General features: G+C 38.9%; 1 protein-coding gene across 4 annotated transcripts in view; it reads right to left on the reverse strand.

Annotated features, from left to right (window-relative positions):
* EPS15 (epidermal growth factor receptor pathway substrate 15) overlaps positions 1-18,770 on the reverse strand; it is a 54,475-nt gene that overhangs the window by 3,103 nt on the left and 32,602 nt on the right. For 2 of the 4 annotated variants that reach the window (XM_081913932.1, XM_081913930.1), the window contains exons 13-24: positions 17,574-17,646; positions 15,087-15,248; positions 13,618-13,815; positions 11,950-12,147; positions 10,455-10,541; positions 9,911-10,001; positions 7,983-8,018; positions 6,407-6,537; positions 5,471-5,540; positions 4,023-4,099; positions 2,345-2,507; positions 1,584-1,750 (exon numbers count right to left, since the gene is read on the reverse strand). In XM_081913932.1, coding sequence (XP_081770058.1) covers positions 1,584-1,750; positions 2,345-2,507; positions 4,023-4,099; positions 5,471-5,540; positions 6,407-6,537; positions 7,983-8,018; positions 9,911-10,001; positions 10,455-10,541; positions 11,950-12,147; positions 13,618-13,815; positions 15,087-15,248; positions 17,574-17,646 — 1,453 coding nt within the window. The remainder of the gene's footprint in view (positions 1-1,583; positions 1,751-2,344; positions 2,508-4,022; positions 4,100-5,470; positions 5,541-6,406; positions 6,538-7,982; positions 8,019-9,910; positions 10,002-10,454; positions 10,542-11,949; positions 12,148-13,617; positions 13,816-15,086; positions 15,249-17,573; positions 17,647-18,770) is intronic. The other 2 variants (XM_081913931.1, XM_081913933.1) reach the window with 2 other exon arrangements.

Here is an 18,770-nt window from a genome sequence, read left to right on the forward strand (position 1 = left end):
TAAAGCATCTGATTTGGCCATCTTGACACATGTCTTAGTTACATCTTGATTAGATTACTGTCATGTGTTCTATAGGAAGCAGTCTTTGAAAAGTAAATGCTACAGGGGTTCTAGAATGATACAGCCAGACTATTGACCAGGAGCCAGTTACTGGGAATATTGGTTTCCAGGGAGAATTCAGTATGCTAGTTATGACTTTTAAAGACCTGGCTGATTGAAGGACCACCTCCTCCAATATAAGTCTGCCTGGCTAGTAATATTTCTGAGAGCACCCTTTTCTGCATCCAGTCAACATCAGGTTTGCTGGGGATGCAAGAAATGGTCTTTTCAATGGCTGATGAACTCCCTTCTTAAAGAAGCCTGTTTAGCCTCCTGTCTAGTGACATTCTGCTAGCAGATGAAGATGTTGTTAAGACAAGACCCTCAGGCTGCTGTGTGTGCTCTGCTGCTGGTGGCAGATAGCTTCATCTAGTTATGCCTTTAACAGCTTGCTTTATAAATTTTTTACATAAGTTTTATTTTGCTGTATTTTGTTTTGTCATTCCTCCTTGGGCTGTGCACAGTTGTAGGAAGGCGGGATAAAAACTGACATAAATACATGTTCTCACTAACTTGACCCAGAAATCCTTTACAGTGTTAATTGATTGACTGATTGCTCCATGCTTCCTACCTTCAAGTACTTGAAATTTAATTCTGCACTCCTTGGAAAATAACATCTCTCTTTCATGTGCATTGTACTTGTTCGCTCATTTACAGATCACTCAGCACTAACAGGAGACGGGTGGCATGCCAAGTTGACAGATCTGTGCCTTATCTTGAAGTGTTCTATACAACGAGGATGTTTACTTTTGGTAGTTTCCCTTTTTATAATAGTTTATGGCTAGGGCTGTTCATTCCCTTGAGTCGGTCTCCTGAACAAATCCTTACCACCCTCCCCTATTGTTTTGGCCTTTAAGATGCCTTGCCTACAAAGCCTGCTGCTGCATCAGTTGTCCCTGGGCCTGTGCCCTTCCCCCAGACTAATCTTACAGCAGAGGCAGCAGGCAGGGCCTAGCTGTATGGCTGGTTGCCAAAAAAGGAGCTCAGGGACAAGATTTCCTTGTCACACTATCAATTTGTATTTATGAATCTTGCAGGGGATTAAGCCTTCAAATGGTAGCTACAAGTACAATGTAAAGGTTGTGCTGCTTATTTTCTAACTGCCTAACTGTGACCTTAACATATGCTTTGAAGATAAATGATGCACTGCAGTTTGATATACTGTACAGACATTAAACCCTGAGGCACAATGTGTACTTACAGCTTTGTACGAAGACTGGGAAAGGTAACAATTATTCATGTGAAGCTAAATAATACATAAATGTGCAACTAAGAATCTGCTGCAACTGGCTGCATTTGTCCCAGAAGGAAGTGGTAATGTACCCTTTTTTTTAAGAGAGGCACTACTAACGTTAATATGTGCTACATCGTTGCATTGCGGTATGAAACCCATTTCACTCAATTTAAGTCTGGAAATGTTCACTGTTTTTCACAAAAATAAGTCATTAGAGTTAGCTTGATGCCTCCCCATCCTGTTTACTTACAGCACTGAAATTAGCAAAATTGCTGGTGTCCATCTCTTTGCACACACCAGTGGGAGCAAATGGGTCAGCTTCCTGTTCTTTGGAACCATCACAGCCTGGGAAGGGCTGGAAGGGATCATTCAGTTTAAAGGAATCCGAAGACTCCAATTTGTTGATAGGCCTTTTTCCTACATCAAAATAATCACTTTAGCATGATTATGAGTGTGGCAGAAATATTTATCCAGTGTACAATAGTGTTTTAGGTTACACCATCTCATTACATAGCCAAAAAACCCCCACAAAAAATCCTTAGTGCTGGTAGTCATAAATTAATCTGATTTCTAAAACCTTTCACGTTTTTCAGGGTTTGTTTGTATGTACATTCTTCCCAATTTTTTCTCCATTTTGTAAGTGGTTCAGTGTGGGTAAGAGACAGTTCTTTCATTCAAATTAAAAAAATATATGCTTAATTTAATTTTATTTTAAAACTGGTTTAAAACAACGTGCTTTATCAAATTCAATAAACTACTCAGCAACCAGCTTCTACAGTAGCACTGTCAGAGCAATTTAAAAGTTACAGCCTCTCTTCCAAATTTATGGCTCCCAACATGTAACTAAGTAAAGATTACCTAAATTAAGAAGGACAACTTAAAATTATGTAAGAAATAGAAGTAGTATAGGAATTAGTTGGTTACTAAATTAGAAGCTCTTTGCTCTCTTACAGCCATAAAGACATCTTTAAACCAAAGAGTAGCACACAGACACTTAGTACTGGTTCTTACCAGGTGGGGGAGGACAAGGTCTGGTAGGTGTTCCAGTTTTAGGAGGCAAAGCAGGAGGTACATCTTCATTTTTGGCTGGAGGTTCCTCAAACACATTTTTAGTTATGACCACATTGTTGACAGAGCCTGTTGTAGATGAACTAAATGGATCTTCATTATTTGCCTAAAAAACAAACAGACAGCAACAAAAACAGGAAAAGCTACTGTTTTGCTTAACAACATAGCTTGCGGGGAGGACATGGCTATCATCTTCGTTTTCTACCATAAAACAGTGCTATTCAAGCGCCATAAAAACACAGGAGTTCATGCACTGGCAAACTGCAGATGTCTGCAGGTGTTCATGTACTTTTTAAATTATATTCCTGTGCCATGGAGAGTAATGGCAGGAGCAAAAAATGGACTTTCATTTGTGCCAAGCAGAGAAACACAGCAGGCTACTGTCACGGGACTGCCAAGGAACCCCTTTGAGGAAGGGGGGAGGAGAAGAGTCAGAGCGGGAACAGTCAGAGGAAAACAGAGAGGAAGTGACGGAAGGGGAAGAGGGAGAGAGCCAGGAGGCGGGAAGGCTCTCCGATGCTGAAGCAGAGCCCTAGCAGTGCACAGGAAGTTCAGGAACAGACGTAGAGCCTGTGCCTGTGCCGTCTGCACAGGAAGGGAGAGGGTTAAAGCGCAGGGACCAGAGACGTCCCATGAAACTTCCCTGCCTTTTCTGTTGGAGGAGAAGCCGAAGAAGACCACTCCCCAAATCTGAACCGGTTGATTCGGACGCATGATTGTAATGTGCTGCTTGTATATATGTAAAATAAAGAACTGTAAAAATATCTCTCTGAGTGAGCAGAGGGTGTTTATTGCGAAGAGCATACACAAGCCATCACTAAATGCTTTTGCAGGCTAGTAACTTTTGTGGTCTTGTATACAAGCTGCAGTAGTCAGAACTAGTCACATACATGCTCTGTTGCTCTTATATAATTTCACAGCAGTTAAAGATGAGGCTGGATTCGCTGTACAAGCGGCGTGATCACCACAAGAAAAACAGAACTGTGTGAGAGCTATTCCATGTATAACAACATGTGTGTGGAGTGACTTTCACATGACACAGGCATCTGAAGGCAGCCCTGTTTCGGGAAGCTTTTAATGTTTTATGTTGTTGTTGCTGTTTAGCTGCTTTGCCTGCATTTTGGTTAGAAGCTGCCAAGGGTGGCTGGGGCAACCCAGTCAGATGGGCAGGGTATTAATAAATTACAATTATGATTACGACTGGAGCAATTTTCATTTCTTGAAAGCTAACTTGCTTACTTGCTTGACTACCCTGTTGTTGAGAAGAATTGAAATATAGCAGCTTCAGAAACACTCTAAAAAGGATATATAAATCTTGGAATGGAAGCAGAAGAAAGTAAGGTAGTCAATGAGACTATGCAAGCGCCTATACTCATAGTAGGTGTAGTTTTCCATTAATTGAATTGTGCTCATGGCAGTTCACAAAGCAAGTAACCTCAGAAATAATGAGGCTCACAGTAGCTTAAAATGGGGAAATCAGTCTGAGAAGTCATGACCTGTTGATTTAGATTCAGCATCTGCTAAAGTTGTGTTTTGTATCCTCGTATGTAGGAGCCTCTAGTGTGTTGGTTACTGCGGCAATTTTATGCTTTTTCCACAGGCATTAATCATTTCAAATTACCTTTGACAATGTGCTGAAGTCAGCAAAGCCACTTCCAAATGATTCATTTCCAAACAGAGAGGCAAAGGGATCTGTACCTAAAATAAGCAAAAGAGAAGAAAAGTTAATTCATTGACTAACATAAGCTAGACAAGAGAGGAGATGAGTCTATTTTACATTGAATCTTTTGGATCTTACACCAGTTATAGGCAACACCTAGTTAGGGTTGATCACCACCATAATCTTATTTATGTTATGTTTTTGGTGATTTTATATTATAAACTACCTTGTGATCTTTGGATAAAGGGCAGTATAGAAATTTTAATAATAATAATAATAACAACAACAACAATTACTATAATTTAAACTACAAGGTGGTAAATGAACTCAGTGTAAGTAAATTCACAAGGTGGCATAAATGTTACTCAAAGTTCACATTCAAATTCAAACCAATGAGATTTGATAAGGATCAAGCCTTGTTCGCTACAGTACTGGATACATTGTTAAAGAGCAATAGTTAGAAAATAGTTTTGCAGAATTCTTACAAGACATGCAGACCTCATCGAAGTGTTATAAACATGATTTGAAATGAAGTCTCAAGGTGGGTGATTCTTTTACTTTCTATATTTCATAGAAACTATACATAACTCTTCAGTGTCCCAGTTTTGGTAACTGAATGGTAAGCCAGGCTATTATCAGTGAAATAAACCTCTGACTTCCGTGCCATATATTTAGCAATGCATTAGTACATTGTCACAACCAAGAATATAAATATTACCTTGCTGAATCAGATCAAAAGGTGTATCTACTTTTACAAACACACTGGCAGGGCATGAGGGAGACAGCCACAATCCCCTTTTGCTCCCAGAAACGGGTACATCTTTATCCAGGTTTGCAAATTAAGTTTTAGCCCACAAAAATAGTATCAGCCATCCTGTTTATACCTCTATGTCAGTCATTTGAACTGAGTGGCAAGCATCAACTTCAATTGTTTCCCATAAGTTGGTTATCTTATTTGTGCTCAACTAAGCAGACAAATGGTCATTTACAAAGCTCTCTTCATTATGCATCTAACTGAAATGCATTTGGGTTCTCTTGTCAACTCAATCTCTGTTACAACACTAGATCTGCAGCCACAGAAAAGCGTTGTGGGATGATTTTGTACAGGTTTGTACAACTTCAGTTGTGTTAAGTTGTGTTCTTTGCATGTGCCTGAAAAGCGCCTTTCAGACATCACAGCAAGGCTCATTATGTATTCACCATAGCTCAGAACCCAAATCATGAATGTGAGCTGCCAAACACAGACAAGTCATAATTTGAAGGTGTTTATCTGCTTTCATTTTCAGTTTGTTAATTCCTATCTAAGCACAGAATTTTCCATGAAGAAAAACGTTCAGTTCAGATATTATGCTAATCCATAGGCCATGATCACCAGAAGCCACAGCTTGAGAACCCACTTCAAGCCTTACCTGTATCACTTGATGTAGTAACAGCAATTCCACCAGGAGCAAAAGGATCATTATACTTCAGTGTTTCTGTCTAAAAGTTAAAATCCATTAAAGCTGTTTGCTTCAAACCATCAAGATTCTTAATTAGATAAGCTGTTATTTGACAAAGGGTTAATATTTTAAATTTTTTAAAAATAAAATAAAATCCTATACTAATGTCATTCTTAATTATTTGCTGAAGAATACAGAAAATATTAGTTTTGCTCTTAAAAATTGCATCAATCTCCCATGAAGGCAGAGATTTCTTTCTTTAAGAAACCAATCACCCATTAGATTGAACATTCAGCTGCCCTTGTGCCTTTTAAAGTATATTCCTTCCAGGCATTGTTACTTAAACTACCTGGAAAATTACTTTCAAATCAGTAGTATTAAAACAAATGTTTTGTTTGAAGCTGCCAGGATCCAGAGATGCTTATTAAGTCTCAACAGAACCTCAGATGAATTGCTGGCTAAGTCAACCAAAGCCCAGCTGCTATCCATGCAAAGTTTTTAAAAACACAAGCACCCTGCAGAAATCACCTGAACTGTTACACAGTCAAGTGCTGGTTATATTATGTTACATCTTTCATGGATCAATGTAGCTACCAAGTGAGTAAACCCTTCTTTAAAAATGGGAACTGGGAACAGTCATTCTGAACATTTCCTGTTACAACACCTATTTATTCATTTCCAAATATCTTATGATCTAATATTTCTAGTCTCTAGGTAAAGCACTTCACTTCAAGATGTCATAAAAGAATGGCAATACAGCTGCAGAGATCAATTGCCAACAGCCTATTGCATTTAAAACACACGTTTGTTGAGTTAGAGAAACTAGCAGAATTCCCTATTTAAATACTATGATGGTGCTTCAGTTCAATACCCCAATAGATGTACATGTACTTCTTCCAGAATTACCGTGGAATTATTGCTGTTGCTGGTTGCACTGAAGGGGTCAATACTTCCAAAAGGATCTGTGGATGATTGCTTGAAAAAGGAGTCAGCTGCAAAAGGATCTGAACCTTTGAAAGGATCACTACCAAAAGGATCTTAAAGAAAACCAAGTCAAGATTTATTACTGAAATTATGTTTTGCATTCACTTGCTGAAAATGTTTTGCATTCTCTTACAGAACTACGAGCACAGTAATCTTGCTCATTTAAGTCGCGCCTATCTACTACAATGCTCTGTTTTGCACAAAGGCCCAGTATAGGGGCTAGCTTGTTATATGCTTCCTCTCACTTGAAGCGCTCACCTAAATATGGCTTACACAAAATGTCAATGTAAGCAGTCCTTGCCTTCTCTGAGTATGCACTTACATGAGCATATGCTATGACATGTTTGGATATTCACCCTGCTAACAGGAACTTTAGCTACTGCTTCAACTACCTCTTCTGCAGTCCATGGCACCACATAATAGCTTACATAATAATAATTTATTTATACCCCACCCATCTGGCTGGGTTAATATCATTTATTGCCTGAATCACACATTAAAATTTGTTGTTAGTGCTGACACAGAAAAAAGCTGGGGCTCCTTGCATGTACAAGACACACATTGCATAAATACCTTCTAACCTCTAAAAGCTTGAAGCAGGAAGAAGAGTTAAAAAATAATTAGGAAAATTTGAGGGTGAATGGAGGGGAGAGGTAGCATTCTCTAGGAACATCAGCTTGGCAGAGGGTGTATGTTCAGCAGTTTTAAAAGCAGAGAAGGTAAGAAACCAAGAACCGACCTTCCTGGATCAGGCCAAAAGCCCATCTAGTCCAGCATCCTGTTCTTATAGAGACCAGCTGGCAAGCAGAACCAGAGCACAACAACCCTCTCCCCACCTGCAATTCCCAGCAACTGATCTTTATCCTCTATGAAGACGGCAAAGATGACCACACCATTAATCAGCAAAAAGCAGAAGGGAGTAAACATTATGAAAAGGTTCTGAAGAAAACATTCTACAATGATGGCGTCAATGCACTGGGAGAAGAGAAGGAAAACAGATCTCATGGCAACAACATTTAGAATTCTCTAGCTGCTTGGTAAGCTTGGACTGGATTATTCCAGAATTTCCCCCTCCCAAAATCTGTTCACAGAACCTCTGGAGAACTCCCTTCTGCTTCCCTTAAATGGTACAAATAGGCAAGTAATAGGATGCCATAACCACATGCCAGTTAGTAGAAGATGTTGGGTCTCAGCCTCAAGCACTTCCTAGAGAAAGAACTTTCTGATGTTAGAAGACTTGTGTGCCCAAAGTTGGGTTACTCCTTGTTCTAATAAGCTCAGCATTTCCCATAGCTTCCTCTGCAAAGTGAGCATCCTTGTGTTGCCTTAATGTAATTGAGTTCTCCATCACAGGTAACATTTGTTTGGGAAACCTGCTAAGGCTGAACTCATATAGAGCTCCAGTTCTTCCATTTCTACTCCAAATAAAAAATTACAGTCCCCAACGAGTTCCTCAAATGTCCTGCTTGTGCATTTAAAGAAAAAAAAAGTAACTCACCAATCTTCCCAAAAGGGTCATCCTTGAAAGGATCACCTATTTTAAAGAGTGAAACATCACATGTAAATATTTCCCCTAGCACTTGTACAGACCTTTAGGGGCAAAACCAAACCTCTAATTACCTGTAAAGGAGTGTCAAATGGTTCTGTGCAGCTGTATACAACACAGGCCATATATGGAGTATTGCGGGAGCTCAATCTGTATTCCCACTCATCTAAAAATTTTATCTGCCCTTCATCCTCCTTTCATTTCCTTCACCTAACTGTTGCAGAAGCTCTCAGGTATGTATGCTATGAGCTTCGACATCAAAGGACATGGGAGGAATTGCATCCCTGCACAGAACCACTTGAACAGCTCCTACAACTAAGTGCAACCTTGTTTTCTTCTTCAGTGCTCTCATACAGTTTCAAAATGAGATGAGCTAGCCTATTAGGAGGTAAAGGGAGAAGCATCATGAAAAGAACAAAGGACTGCTCACTTTTGTGGCACTGATACCTATGGGGCTGGTTTGATCCTCTCCTTCATGTGACAGCTCCCTGGGGTGGCAAGGACACACACCCTTTTATTGAAACCCTGGGAAAGGCACTGGGCTATTAAAACATTTCTGTCCCTGCTATTTCTCTGCTCTAAATTGCCAGTTCTTGAAAAGGTCTTGGCTATGCTCTCCCTCCCACACCCCAGAGTTAGAGCACTTTGATATGCATTAGTATGCAACACACATGGTTAGGCCCTCACAATCTGCCAAGACTCACCTCACAAATGCTAACCACAAGATGGTCAAAACAGCAATTCAAGAGTATCAATATTTTAAAAGAACCATTTTCCTGCTGTTATTTCCCTCATTTAGTAAGAAATATTATAGCCAAATACACATCACTGAATGGTAACCACAGAGAAGGTTCTGCATACCAGTTATTTTACTTCCTGAACACAACAGTCTATCAACAATGCACATGCAATTTTGAAAACTGGAGAAAGCAAGGGGGAAAGGTGATGTTGAGAAAACAAGGCAGAGCTAAAAGGAAAACCTGCCCAAGGTAGGGTTCCTTCCTCCCCCGCCTCCCCCAAGACCTTTCACTTGAATTAGAATTTTCACTGAAGTTTTCCCCTTATGCTTTGCTCTTTTATTTTTATTCTCATTCGTCTCTTTTGTTTCATTTCTATATTTTATTGTATTTAGCTGTAAACTGCTCAGACAGACTTAAATTGAACAGTACCAGAACTGACCTAACATTTTAGAATGAAATCCAAGCCTTTGGAGAATATCAGTTTGTACCATAATCTACTACTGTATATATTTTAGGAAATGATGTGTCCATTTGTTTATTTGTTCTCTCTATGCCCTTGTATGTAACGCCTCTTGAGGGTTCCTGGGAAGGGGGCAGCACTCTTAATTGACATTTGGATGCCAAACAACATTTTGCATCAAGATGGCAGACTGAAATCTGACTTTGGTGTGACTTCACGCTCTTTTGCATAGGTTTAGCCTCCTCTCAAGATATCATCCCAAGGTGGAGGTCCACACTGAGTTTGGGATACCGGACTGAAATGTGACTTTGGCGTTATTTCACCCATTTTTTGGCATGATGGGTTCAGAATCACTTTTTGTTGTTGTTTCTTCACATTCCCAGACAGTGCTAAGCACTCCACGCCTGTGTGTGTGTGTGTGTGTGTGTGTGTGTGTAGGAGGGCGGGAATATCTATTGCTATCTACCTATGTTCACATAACCCAATGGAAAGTCAACTTACTGACATTAAACACTTTTTTCAATGAATGGCTACATACATATATCATTTTATTTGCATGGCACCTTTCCATAGTTAAAACCATGCTCAAGGCAACCTACAACATGAAAAAATTACATAATTACAGATAACACAAAAGCAGTCATAAACAATAAATAGAAACAGAATGAAAGATAACTTACTACCAACAAAGGGGTCAGCCTCAAAGAAGTCTAAATTGGAGCCTTCAGCCTGATCAGAGAGCTGATGGGATTCTTCATTAAATGGATCTCCCTAGTAATAAAGAAATATAATGCACAACTGTACAAATCTCCTCCCATCCCATCTGTGACGTCAGTAATTACACTTATTTTACATACATGGAATTAAGTATGAGAGGGATGCAACTTCACGGGATCCATCCCACTTTCTAATTGTCTAAATTCAATCTTTCACTCACTGGGGGTTGGGAGGGAGAGGAGAAAGGAACAATTTCCTCAAATTCCCCCCACCCCCAATAAACCCTGCTTCATTTCGTTAGAGATAGCACAGAAGTCTGCAGGAAGAATGGGAAAAACTCAATGGATAGACAGTTCCATTTGCAAAAGGGCTACTCTGGATCCAAGTCAGTGAGTCAGCACCAAATTACTTCACTAACCTGACACCCATTCCTGCAGAATTAAGGAATGCATTGTTTCATACAATACTATATGTAATGAGGCATTTTAAAGTGCTCTACAAACTCACTTTTTTGGTAACATCTGGTGGCACAACCTCCGCTTCTTCTACTTCTGCTTCTGCTTCTGCATGTGTTGTTTCTGGAATATTCCTGGCCTTTTGAAGGGGAAAGTATGTTTATACTTATACTAAGATTCAGAGTCTCATGCTCTACTGACTGAGCTAAAGTTTCTGTTTACACTGTGATATACAAAAGTTAAGAGACTGAAGTGAGAAAAGATATGTACTAAAGGTAATGATTTCAATTTGTGAACACATCTAACCATTAGTGACAAGTCTATATAGCAATATTGTTTACAGAATTGCTGTTCACAATCTGTTCATTTCTGGCACACATTCACCTTCAATACCAATGCTGCCCATGCTAACTCGTGTATTCTTTTAAGAAGTGAACCTTGTAAGCAACAGCTAACGTCATCCTTACAAGCAACTACAAGTAGACAGTAGGCAAGCACATTATATAAAAAGGGATGTGCTATATTGTTTCTGAAACATTTGAGAATTACATCTGGAAAGGACAATAAGACACAAAACCAAACCAACGTTAATTGGTTGTATTCAACATAGGTTTTCCTCACAGTATATCCATTAAAATTAATGGATATGATTAACTTAAGTACTTCAATTTCAATGGGTCTACACCGAGTAGTACTAACACTGGATACGGCACATTCTGTCCAGTAATAAATTTAGATTGCCCAAAACCATGAAAAGTGGCCAATTATCACTAAGAGCTGCATCAGAATACTTGGGGCCAAAGAACTAAGGAAATATGCATATTTTAACTGTATTGCAACATTTCCCAAAGGTGGGTGATGCTATCAAAGTTTAGTTGGGATAGGTTGCAATTAGATGTAGACCAGGCAATGGGCAACCTGTGGCCATTCAGATGTTGCTGGACTCCCAATTCCCATCAGCCCCAAACAAACCAGCATGGTCAATAGGAATCCTGTTACAGTCCAGCAAGAACTGGAGGGCCACAGGTTCTCCATTACTGATGTAGACCAACCTCAAACGATAAAAAGGAACTTGAAAAGAGCTTTAGTATATGGAGTTAAGCATTTTAGCAGCTCTGCCATTTCTGATGGCTTGAGAACATTAAGGTAAAAAAGGTTGTCCTCTGCAACACTGAAGGCTTAAAAAAAAGAAAGAAAAATACCTTCAATAGAATGGAACTTTGGAAGGAGGAAACCTATGGTCTCATACACTGTGGCCTCCTCCCCAAATATCATTCTGAACACTGAATTCTCTGAATAGCGTTAACAAATAAAAGAAACTGAAGTAGCACATTCCCACAAATCTCTATGAACTAGTTGGCTGAGGGCAGCATATTGGAAAAGGATAAACAATGCACCAATCTATACAAGCATCTCAAAATAATAAATCTTGACTTTTGAACAGAAACCTTATTGGCAGACAAGCTTGCTATTTTTGTAAACTCAAGCTTGATAATGTGTTTTGCATCTAATTGTTTAATAAAACAAACCAAAAAAAAAATACTCACAGGAGGTTCATGATTTATTTGTTCAGAATCTGCTGAATTCTCTCTTTCGGCATTCTCATTAAAGTTAGCAGTTTCACTGCTGCTGTTGCTGAGGCTTGAATGGTTGCCATTTCCATTAAGTAGTATGTTCTGTGGCTGAGGCTCCCAGTTAAAGAGGCCGTTTTCCAACTCTTTGAGTTCAAATAGTTTTGTTTGCACCTGTGAAGAGAAAACAATAAATATACTTAATAACATAAAAATAGCATATGCAATGTTCTACCCAACTCACATATTTAAGGTATTGCATGCCTCTTTTCAGGATCAAGTTTTCATTTTAGTTCCTTCCGTGGGATGTTAAAAGTCTGCAGTGAGCAACCCTCCTATGTTTCTTACAAATAAGTCCTCTATCCGCCCCCTCCTACTTGAGTAGGAACTCAAGTACTTCAACCTCTCAAAAATGAGCAAAAATTAGGATGGTCCTTTATCTGTAAATATGCCACTTATACACAATGCTCACTAGAAACTCTGATCACTTGGGCAATTTGCTTTGCAATGCCTGTTTTGACCAATTTCTGCAACGACTATAGTACTCTTTTGCACATTTCTCAGTATTAAGTACTTCAGTGCAAAAAAAAAGAGGCTCCAGTAAAAAGGGAAGATTAATGCTGCAACATCCTAACATACTACCAGGTGATCCAATAAAAGTATATTTTGCTCCAGGTTAGACAGAACCCAGAACTACAGGAATTAAACAGCTTGAGCTTCAGGGGCAAGTGCTCCCCACCCTTATCCAGTGTGGCTGCAAGGAAGAGATTGGAAGCATCCTGCAGTTTGTCATTAGGTCTGAATCAGGCCAGGCTGTGTTGAGTTTAAAAAGATTGTTTCAGGGTTGAGGAACCTTTGGCCTCCCAAATGCTGTTAAGACATCAACTCCTTTTAGCTCCAGCCAACATGGTCACTGGCTAGAGATGATGGGAGTTGTTCTCCAATGACATCAGGAAGACCACAGGTCCCCTACTCCTGGTTTATTCAAAGAAGCCAAACTACAAGTGACTGACAGTGGTAGTACAGAAAGCACCATGAAACAGGAGTGTATCCAGTGAATTGGGGAATACACAATGTCACTCTTACTATCTCACCAAATCCTCTCTTTAGTGGCGAGCAGCTACACAATATAATTTTATTTCTACTCAGCCCTGTCACCAAAGAACTTCCTTCATTTGTCCCCACAACCACACAGACAGGTATGTCTTTCTAAGGAACATACCTGTCATAGGCCCAAAACCATTCAATAAGCTTTGTGGCCAACCTAGGATTTGAACTTATATCTTCCTGGTCCAACTAATGCACATGACAACTATGAATTTAAGCTTTTCAAAGGCAAATAAAAGAGCTAGTTAGAATGTCCTAAGTAATGGACTGCCATGGGCACAGTTGAGGCTGCAAAGGAACAATCTGAAGCCTTAAAGAGCACTCCTGATTGTTTTGTGGCAAAAGAGGGAGGCTGCCTGCCATGTGCTTGTGAACCTCTACCTTACACACTGCTCTTTCAGTTTTAAATAGCAGAGTTAGTTGTGATAATCCTTGCTAGATATAAATGAAATGGGGGGGGGCGGCTGGTTCAAACAGCAAAATTTGGGGACAGGTAGAAAAGGCAACAAGGAAAAATGGGTTCTCTTATTTTCTTACTGAAGTGATTTCTTGTTGTGACTCCTGAAGACCCTCCTGAAGAGGCCCCAGCTGCAATTTCCCTGTCTCGACACACTTCTCTAGCTCTGCTGTTTCCTGCTGCAGCCTGCCAAGCTCTTCTTGAGCTTTATTCAAGTCATCTTTATATGTGGAGATTTTGCACTCCTGATCAGTTATTTCTGCCTTTAGTGATGAGATCTGCAGAGCGGAAAGCAAAATAAGTTAGAAACCACACAACTTTGCCCCCAAACATTTTTTTTTAAGTAGCATGTCTAATTACAGGTACAGATTAATTTGAATTGGTGAATATAGATTCCATAAGATCTGCCTTTAGGAACAGATGATGCTAGTTCTAGTAGTTTCCGGTTTCAAAAAATTCCATATTACAGCAGTATGGCTATTTACTATGGAAGAAGTACTTGCGGAAGCATGGTTTTCACTGCATAAATAAAAGAAAGGAGCTGGACTACATAAACACTATTTCCACTATGGCATCTGAATTGGACGGTTAAAATGCAATGTTCCTGATCTGCAAAACCAGTTTGCAGAGGATCAGGAATGTGTTGCTGCCTGCCTCCTTCATCTTTCGCAGACTGAAATTTATTCCCATTTATTGTTGTTTAAAGAAGTCATAGTCTGTCCCCTTCAGATGCAATGGAGAATCATTGCTTGCTCAAGAAAGGAACAGAAAAGAGTACAAGTGCAAGTAGCACATTCCTGATCTTCCACACCATGATTCTGAGGATTTGGCACATGATTCTGAACTGAGCCAGTGACTTTTCAAGTTTACTCATTATTAGATTTTTCCACACCTGAGCACACTAAATTAAAAAGTAGCTAATTTGGTGATCTGACAGTACCTGGAGAGCAGAATCTCCATCAGCTCTGACCCACTGACTGCATGCTTGGGCTTAGCAGTTCTGAATAACATCTGGAGAGCACTACATTGCTATGACAGGGTTAGCCAAACCACAACAAACCATATTTATTTATTTCTTCCTTTTCTTTTGTAGGAATATGCTGTTATGTTTTAGAAATGAATTGCTTTGGGCATGAGACTCTTAAGACTGCGCCCATCCAAACTAAGGCCAGGATTAATAGCAACTGGCCTTAAAACAGCACCATAACCATGTCCAAAATGTCTAACATAGCTTCGAGGAGGAGCCTACAGTGCATGTTCCAAACAAGGCAACAATATGGATTCTTAGAAGGATATAGCACCCATTGAAGCATACCAATAAGAGTTACATTGCAATCATGGCAATATCTCTTCTCCCTCACTTTAAGGCTTAAATTTCAAACAAATTTAGTAATCTTCAGTCAATTGTTCTTTATAATGTGAGAACAGCAACATTTTCCCCTTCCAGCTATTTTCTTTTTCACATCACATATATATATATTACTATTGCTCCAGTGAAGAGTTGCAAAAAACTTAGGGGAGTTTTCACAAGTGAGCTACCACTGCCTACCAAATCAGCTTCTTCAGCACATTTCTGCCGGATTACATTAAGTTGCTGTTCCAGCTTGGCTTTCTCGTCATCAAGATTATTAAGGATTTCCTCTGCTTCCTGCTTCTGAGCCAACAGCGCCTGCAAATTATTGCTCTCCCTTTTTACTTCTTCCTGAAGATCCTGGAATTTTGCAAATAAGTTTTTTTTAAAAAAAGCATTTAATGTATTCATGTCCATAAAAAGTATGACAGTTTGAAGATTTAGACCATATGATATATGCAGAAAAATTGAAGGGGTGGCAGGAGGCAATGGAAAAATCCAAGAAAACAAGACAGAAAGCATATAAATTGTATTCTATGACAAAAATGAAGCAGATGATGTTTATATCACACATTTTCAGAAAGAAGAATTGTCTATTTTGACACAGAATTAAAAATAATAACATGAAAAGGAACAAAGTAAGTACTGTAACATGTTCAGAAAAAATGTTAGCTGATATCCCAGAGATGCATTTTAAACAAAAGGACACATTCTACTCATGTAAAAATACGCTGATTCTCGTATCGTCTGTGGGCCGGATTTAGAAGACGATTGGGCCGCATCCAGCCCTCGGGCCTTAGGCTGCCTACCCCTGCACAAGACACTTGAATTAAGGAGAATATTCCACATACTTGCTCTGTATGCCCACAAGACAATATATTGCTACAGTAATGCACGCAAGCAAGGTTAAATAAAGCCACTACACTTTTTGAAGTTTATAAAGCATAGCATTTTGAGATGATCAAAACAACCTTTCCAAAATAAAAATAAGCAAGGATAATTAACTTTAGAAACCTAATTACGAAAAGGAAATTAGGTTCATAGATGTGAAAACAGATCTATAGAAGAACAGACATCTTTCAATCTGTTCAATGCCTTTTCTATATGCTGAATTAAACGAAGTATTGAATGCTTTCACGTTTAAGGCCATACATTTCTTTTATTATAGCACATATAATAACATTTCAATTTACTCCACTTCAGTAAATACTGCATTGATTTGCACAACTCATTTTGAGTGTCTGAAATGCCATTCTCTTAATGTCCAGTTTCACCCTTTCTAAAGCTACATATGACTCTTCAGAGACATTTCTTACATAATTTAATTTCAATGTTGATTTCTTGGTATGAAACCAAACCATGGAAACTATTGCACTTCTGATCAAAGCTCATCTTCAAAAGTTTCAATGCATACTAAGGCAGGAAGTCTGTTTTTGCCTCTAAACATAAAACATAACTGAAAGTTCTTAACTTGTTACTCAAATATGTAAAGCATTCTTATTATTGGATTAAATAAAAGGAAGCCTTACTCTCACACACGTATTAAAAATATCTGCTTTCCTACCAAAGCTTGCCTCATTAGGAGAAAAGCAAACAACCCTACGGTAGGCCTCCTAATATTGTATTTCAACAAGTTTCTTGGGGAAAACTGTAGTTTTAGTTTTCATACTAACATAACTGAATAGGTATATGTAGAGGAATAAGCATTTCAGGAGTCCATAATCCATTTTTTAAAAAAAGACTACCACTTCCAATTCCTAGTTGAAAATTCTGCCTTAGCTCATGAAGACAAGAAGATCTCCAGTCACGCCACCCCTTTCAAATCCTGTAATTCATTTTCTATTAATCAAATTTCAGTACTATATGGCTTCTATAACAAGGAGCTACCAAAGGAAAGGGAAAATCAATAACCATTAAAAATGTTTAGAGAAATATGATTTTACTTTATAATAAATGGCCCATTTCAGGCTTCACTTTTTGCTATCATTAAAAAGAAGTGCACTTCTCATCACCTTATGAAAACAGATTTCACCATCATCTAGCGAGAAAAACTGCTCACAAATAAACTGCTCTGTGTAAGACACCGCCTGATTGTGTTTCACCAGAAAAGACTGTAATGCTCAACAAATAAGAGGTTGCCACTGAATGACAATAGCCAATTTGGACGGATTTTTAAATTTAAGCAAAAGCAGTTTTTGCTCAGCATTTAGATGCTCTGGAGTCCCACCCCTCCAGCTACAGCATAGGTTAGGAAGCAATCTTAGTATCACTTATGCCTGGGTAATTCGATGAACTCAATGGCATTTATGGGTAAGAAACGAGAAGCTTGGCAGATGTGTGCCTAGGTGCAATCCTTTATCTACAGGAAACAAAATCCTAAATGTGTTATGGTATACAGTGCTTAAAATTGTAATACTGTGGACCAGAACAGTATCTTCCTCTGCAAACATGCCACATTTTCCTCATCTCTCCTCTAGCACCATATCCTGCAGGCATTTAACATGACATTCCCATTCAAAATTCCTAAGACAATAAAATTCTTACATCAGCAGGTGCAGAACCCTTTTTTGCAGTGCATTTGCTAAGGACACTTACTGCAATATATTTTTCAACAAGCTCTAAGTCAGTTCATCCAATACATTGTTCAAAGCACAAGAAAACCACACAAATTTACACTGAAATTACCTGGACCTCATTTGTCCTCTGTTTGATTGCGTCTTCTTTTTCCTTTAGATCTTGCTCCACGTTATTCTTTTCCCTAGAAGACCAGCAAACAATGCAGGAATATTTAAGCACATCAGCTACACCAGGTACAGTTATCCAACCCCCTAAGCCAGTCTCTCTTTTTAAATACATAGTGGAACATTAAATTTATAGGAATGCGTTTCTGTTCCTTTATTTACGAAGAAGAAAAAGGAAATATTCTACATATACAATTTTCACTCCCCCAGACATGGGTAGGTGGAAATAACAGCTTAAAGAGAAAGCAGAGATGAAAGGGAGGGGGGGGGGAGAATCAATGAAATACTGTCTTCAGTGATCTCACTGTTGCTATGGAGCAATTGTCTGGTGAAAAGGGGGAGGGATTGCATCAGCTTCCATCTGTTTAACCCTTTTAGAACCAGAACTATAATTTAATAGACCTGAGCAACCAGATTATTTTTTCCTAGGAAAATACTAATCTGATCTTTACAATATGGATAAAAACGAACAGTGGAGTGAGCATTTTTCTCCTCTTTTTGAAACATAAATCTGGAAGCAGCTAAATAGCAGATTCCCAATCATGGGTTAGATCCAGGGCCATAAACAGGAGGAAAATTGCTGCTAGCATAATTTTGCACACACATACATGCAAGTGTTAGCAGATTTCATGCAGTGAAATGATACAAAGGTTCTATAATTTTCATATTTTCTTAAGTGAAAAAAGCATCTTGGGATCTGGTGTTATTTCCCTCATAGGATGCTCTAGAACAAGGTTTTAATAGCCTATCCGTGAGGAAGAGACATCCTGTGCATAGAATGGGACTTTTGGATCTGACTGCATGAAGCCACATGAAAACACTAGTGTCCAATAAACCATTACAAGGTGCAGTTTCCCCAATATATGACCAAATACTTGGGCAGGTTGTGCTAATATAACCTTACAGATCTTTTTACCCTGGATTCGCACACTCCCTTCACTCAGGGAACTGTCCTCCACTCTTCCCCTGCTGGCATTTTGCTATACTTTGCAGGAAAGTTATATTGACACAATAGCTCAGTGGATCATTAGATAATATACTGAGATAGTTCTTTTTAGGACCCTCTCCAGCAGTGATTGTAATTGGTTATAAACTGCTTTTAATGTTGTCATTTACAATGTTGTGACCCGCCCTGGGACCT

Source organism: Podarcis melisellensis (assembly GCF_964234715.1).
Source record: "Podarcis melisellensis genome assembly, chromosome: 6".
NCBI lineage: Eukaryota > Metazoa > Chordata > Lepidosauria > Squamata > Lacertidae > Podarcis > Podarcis melisellensis.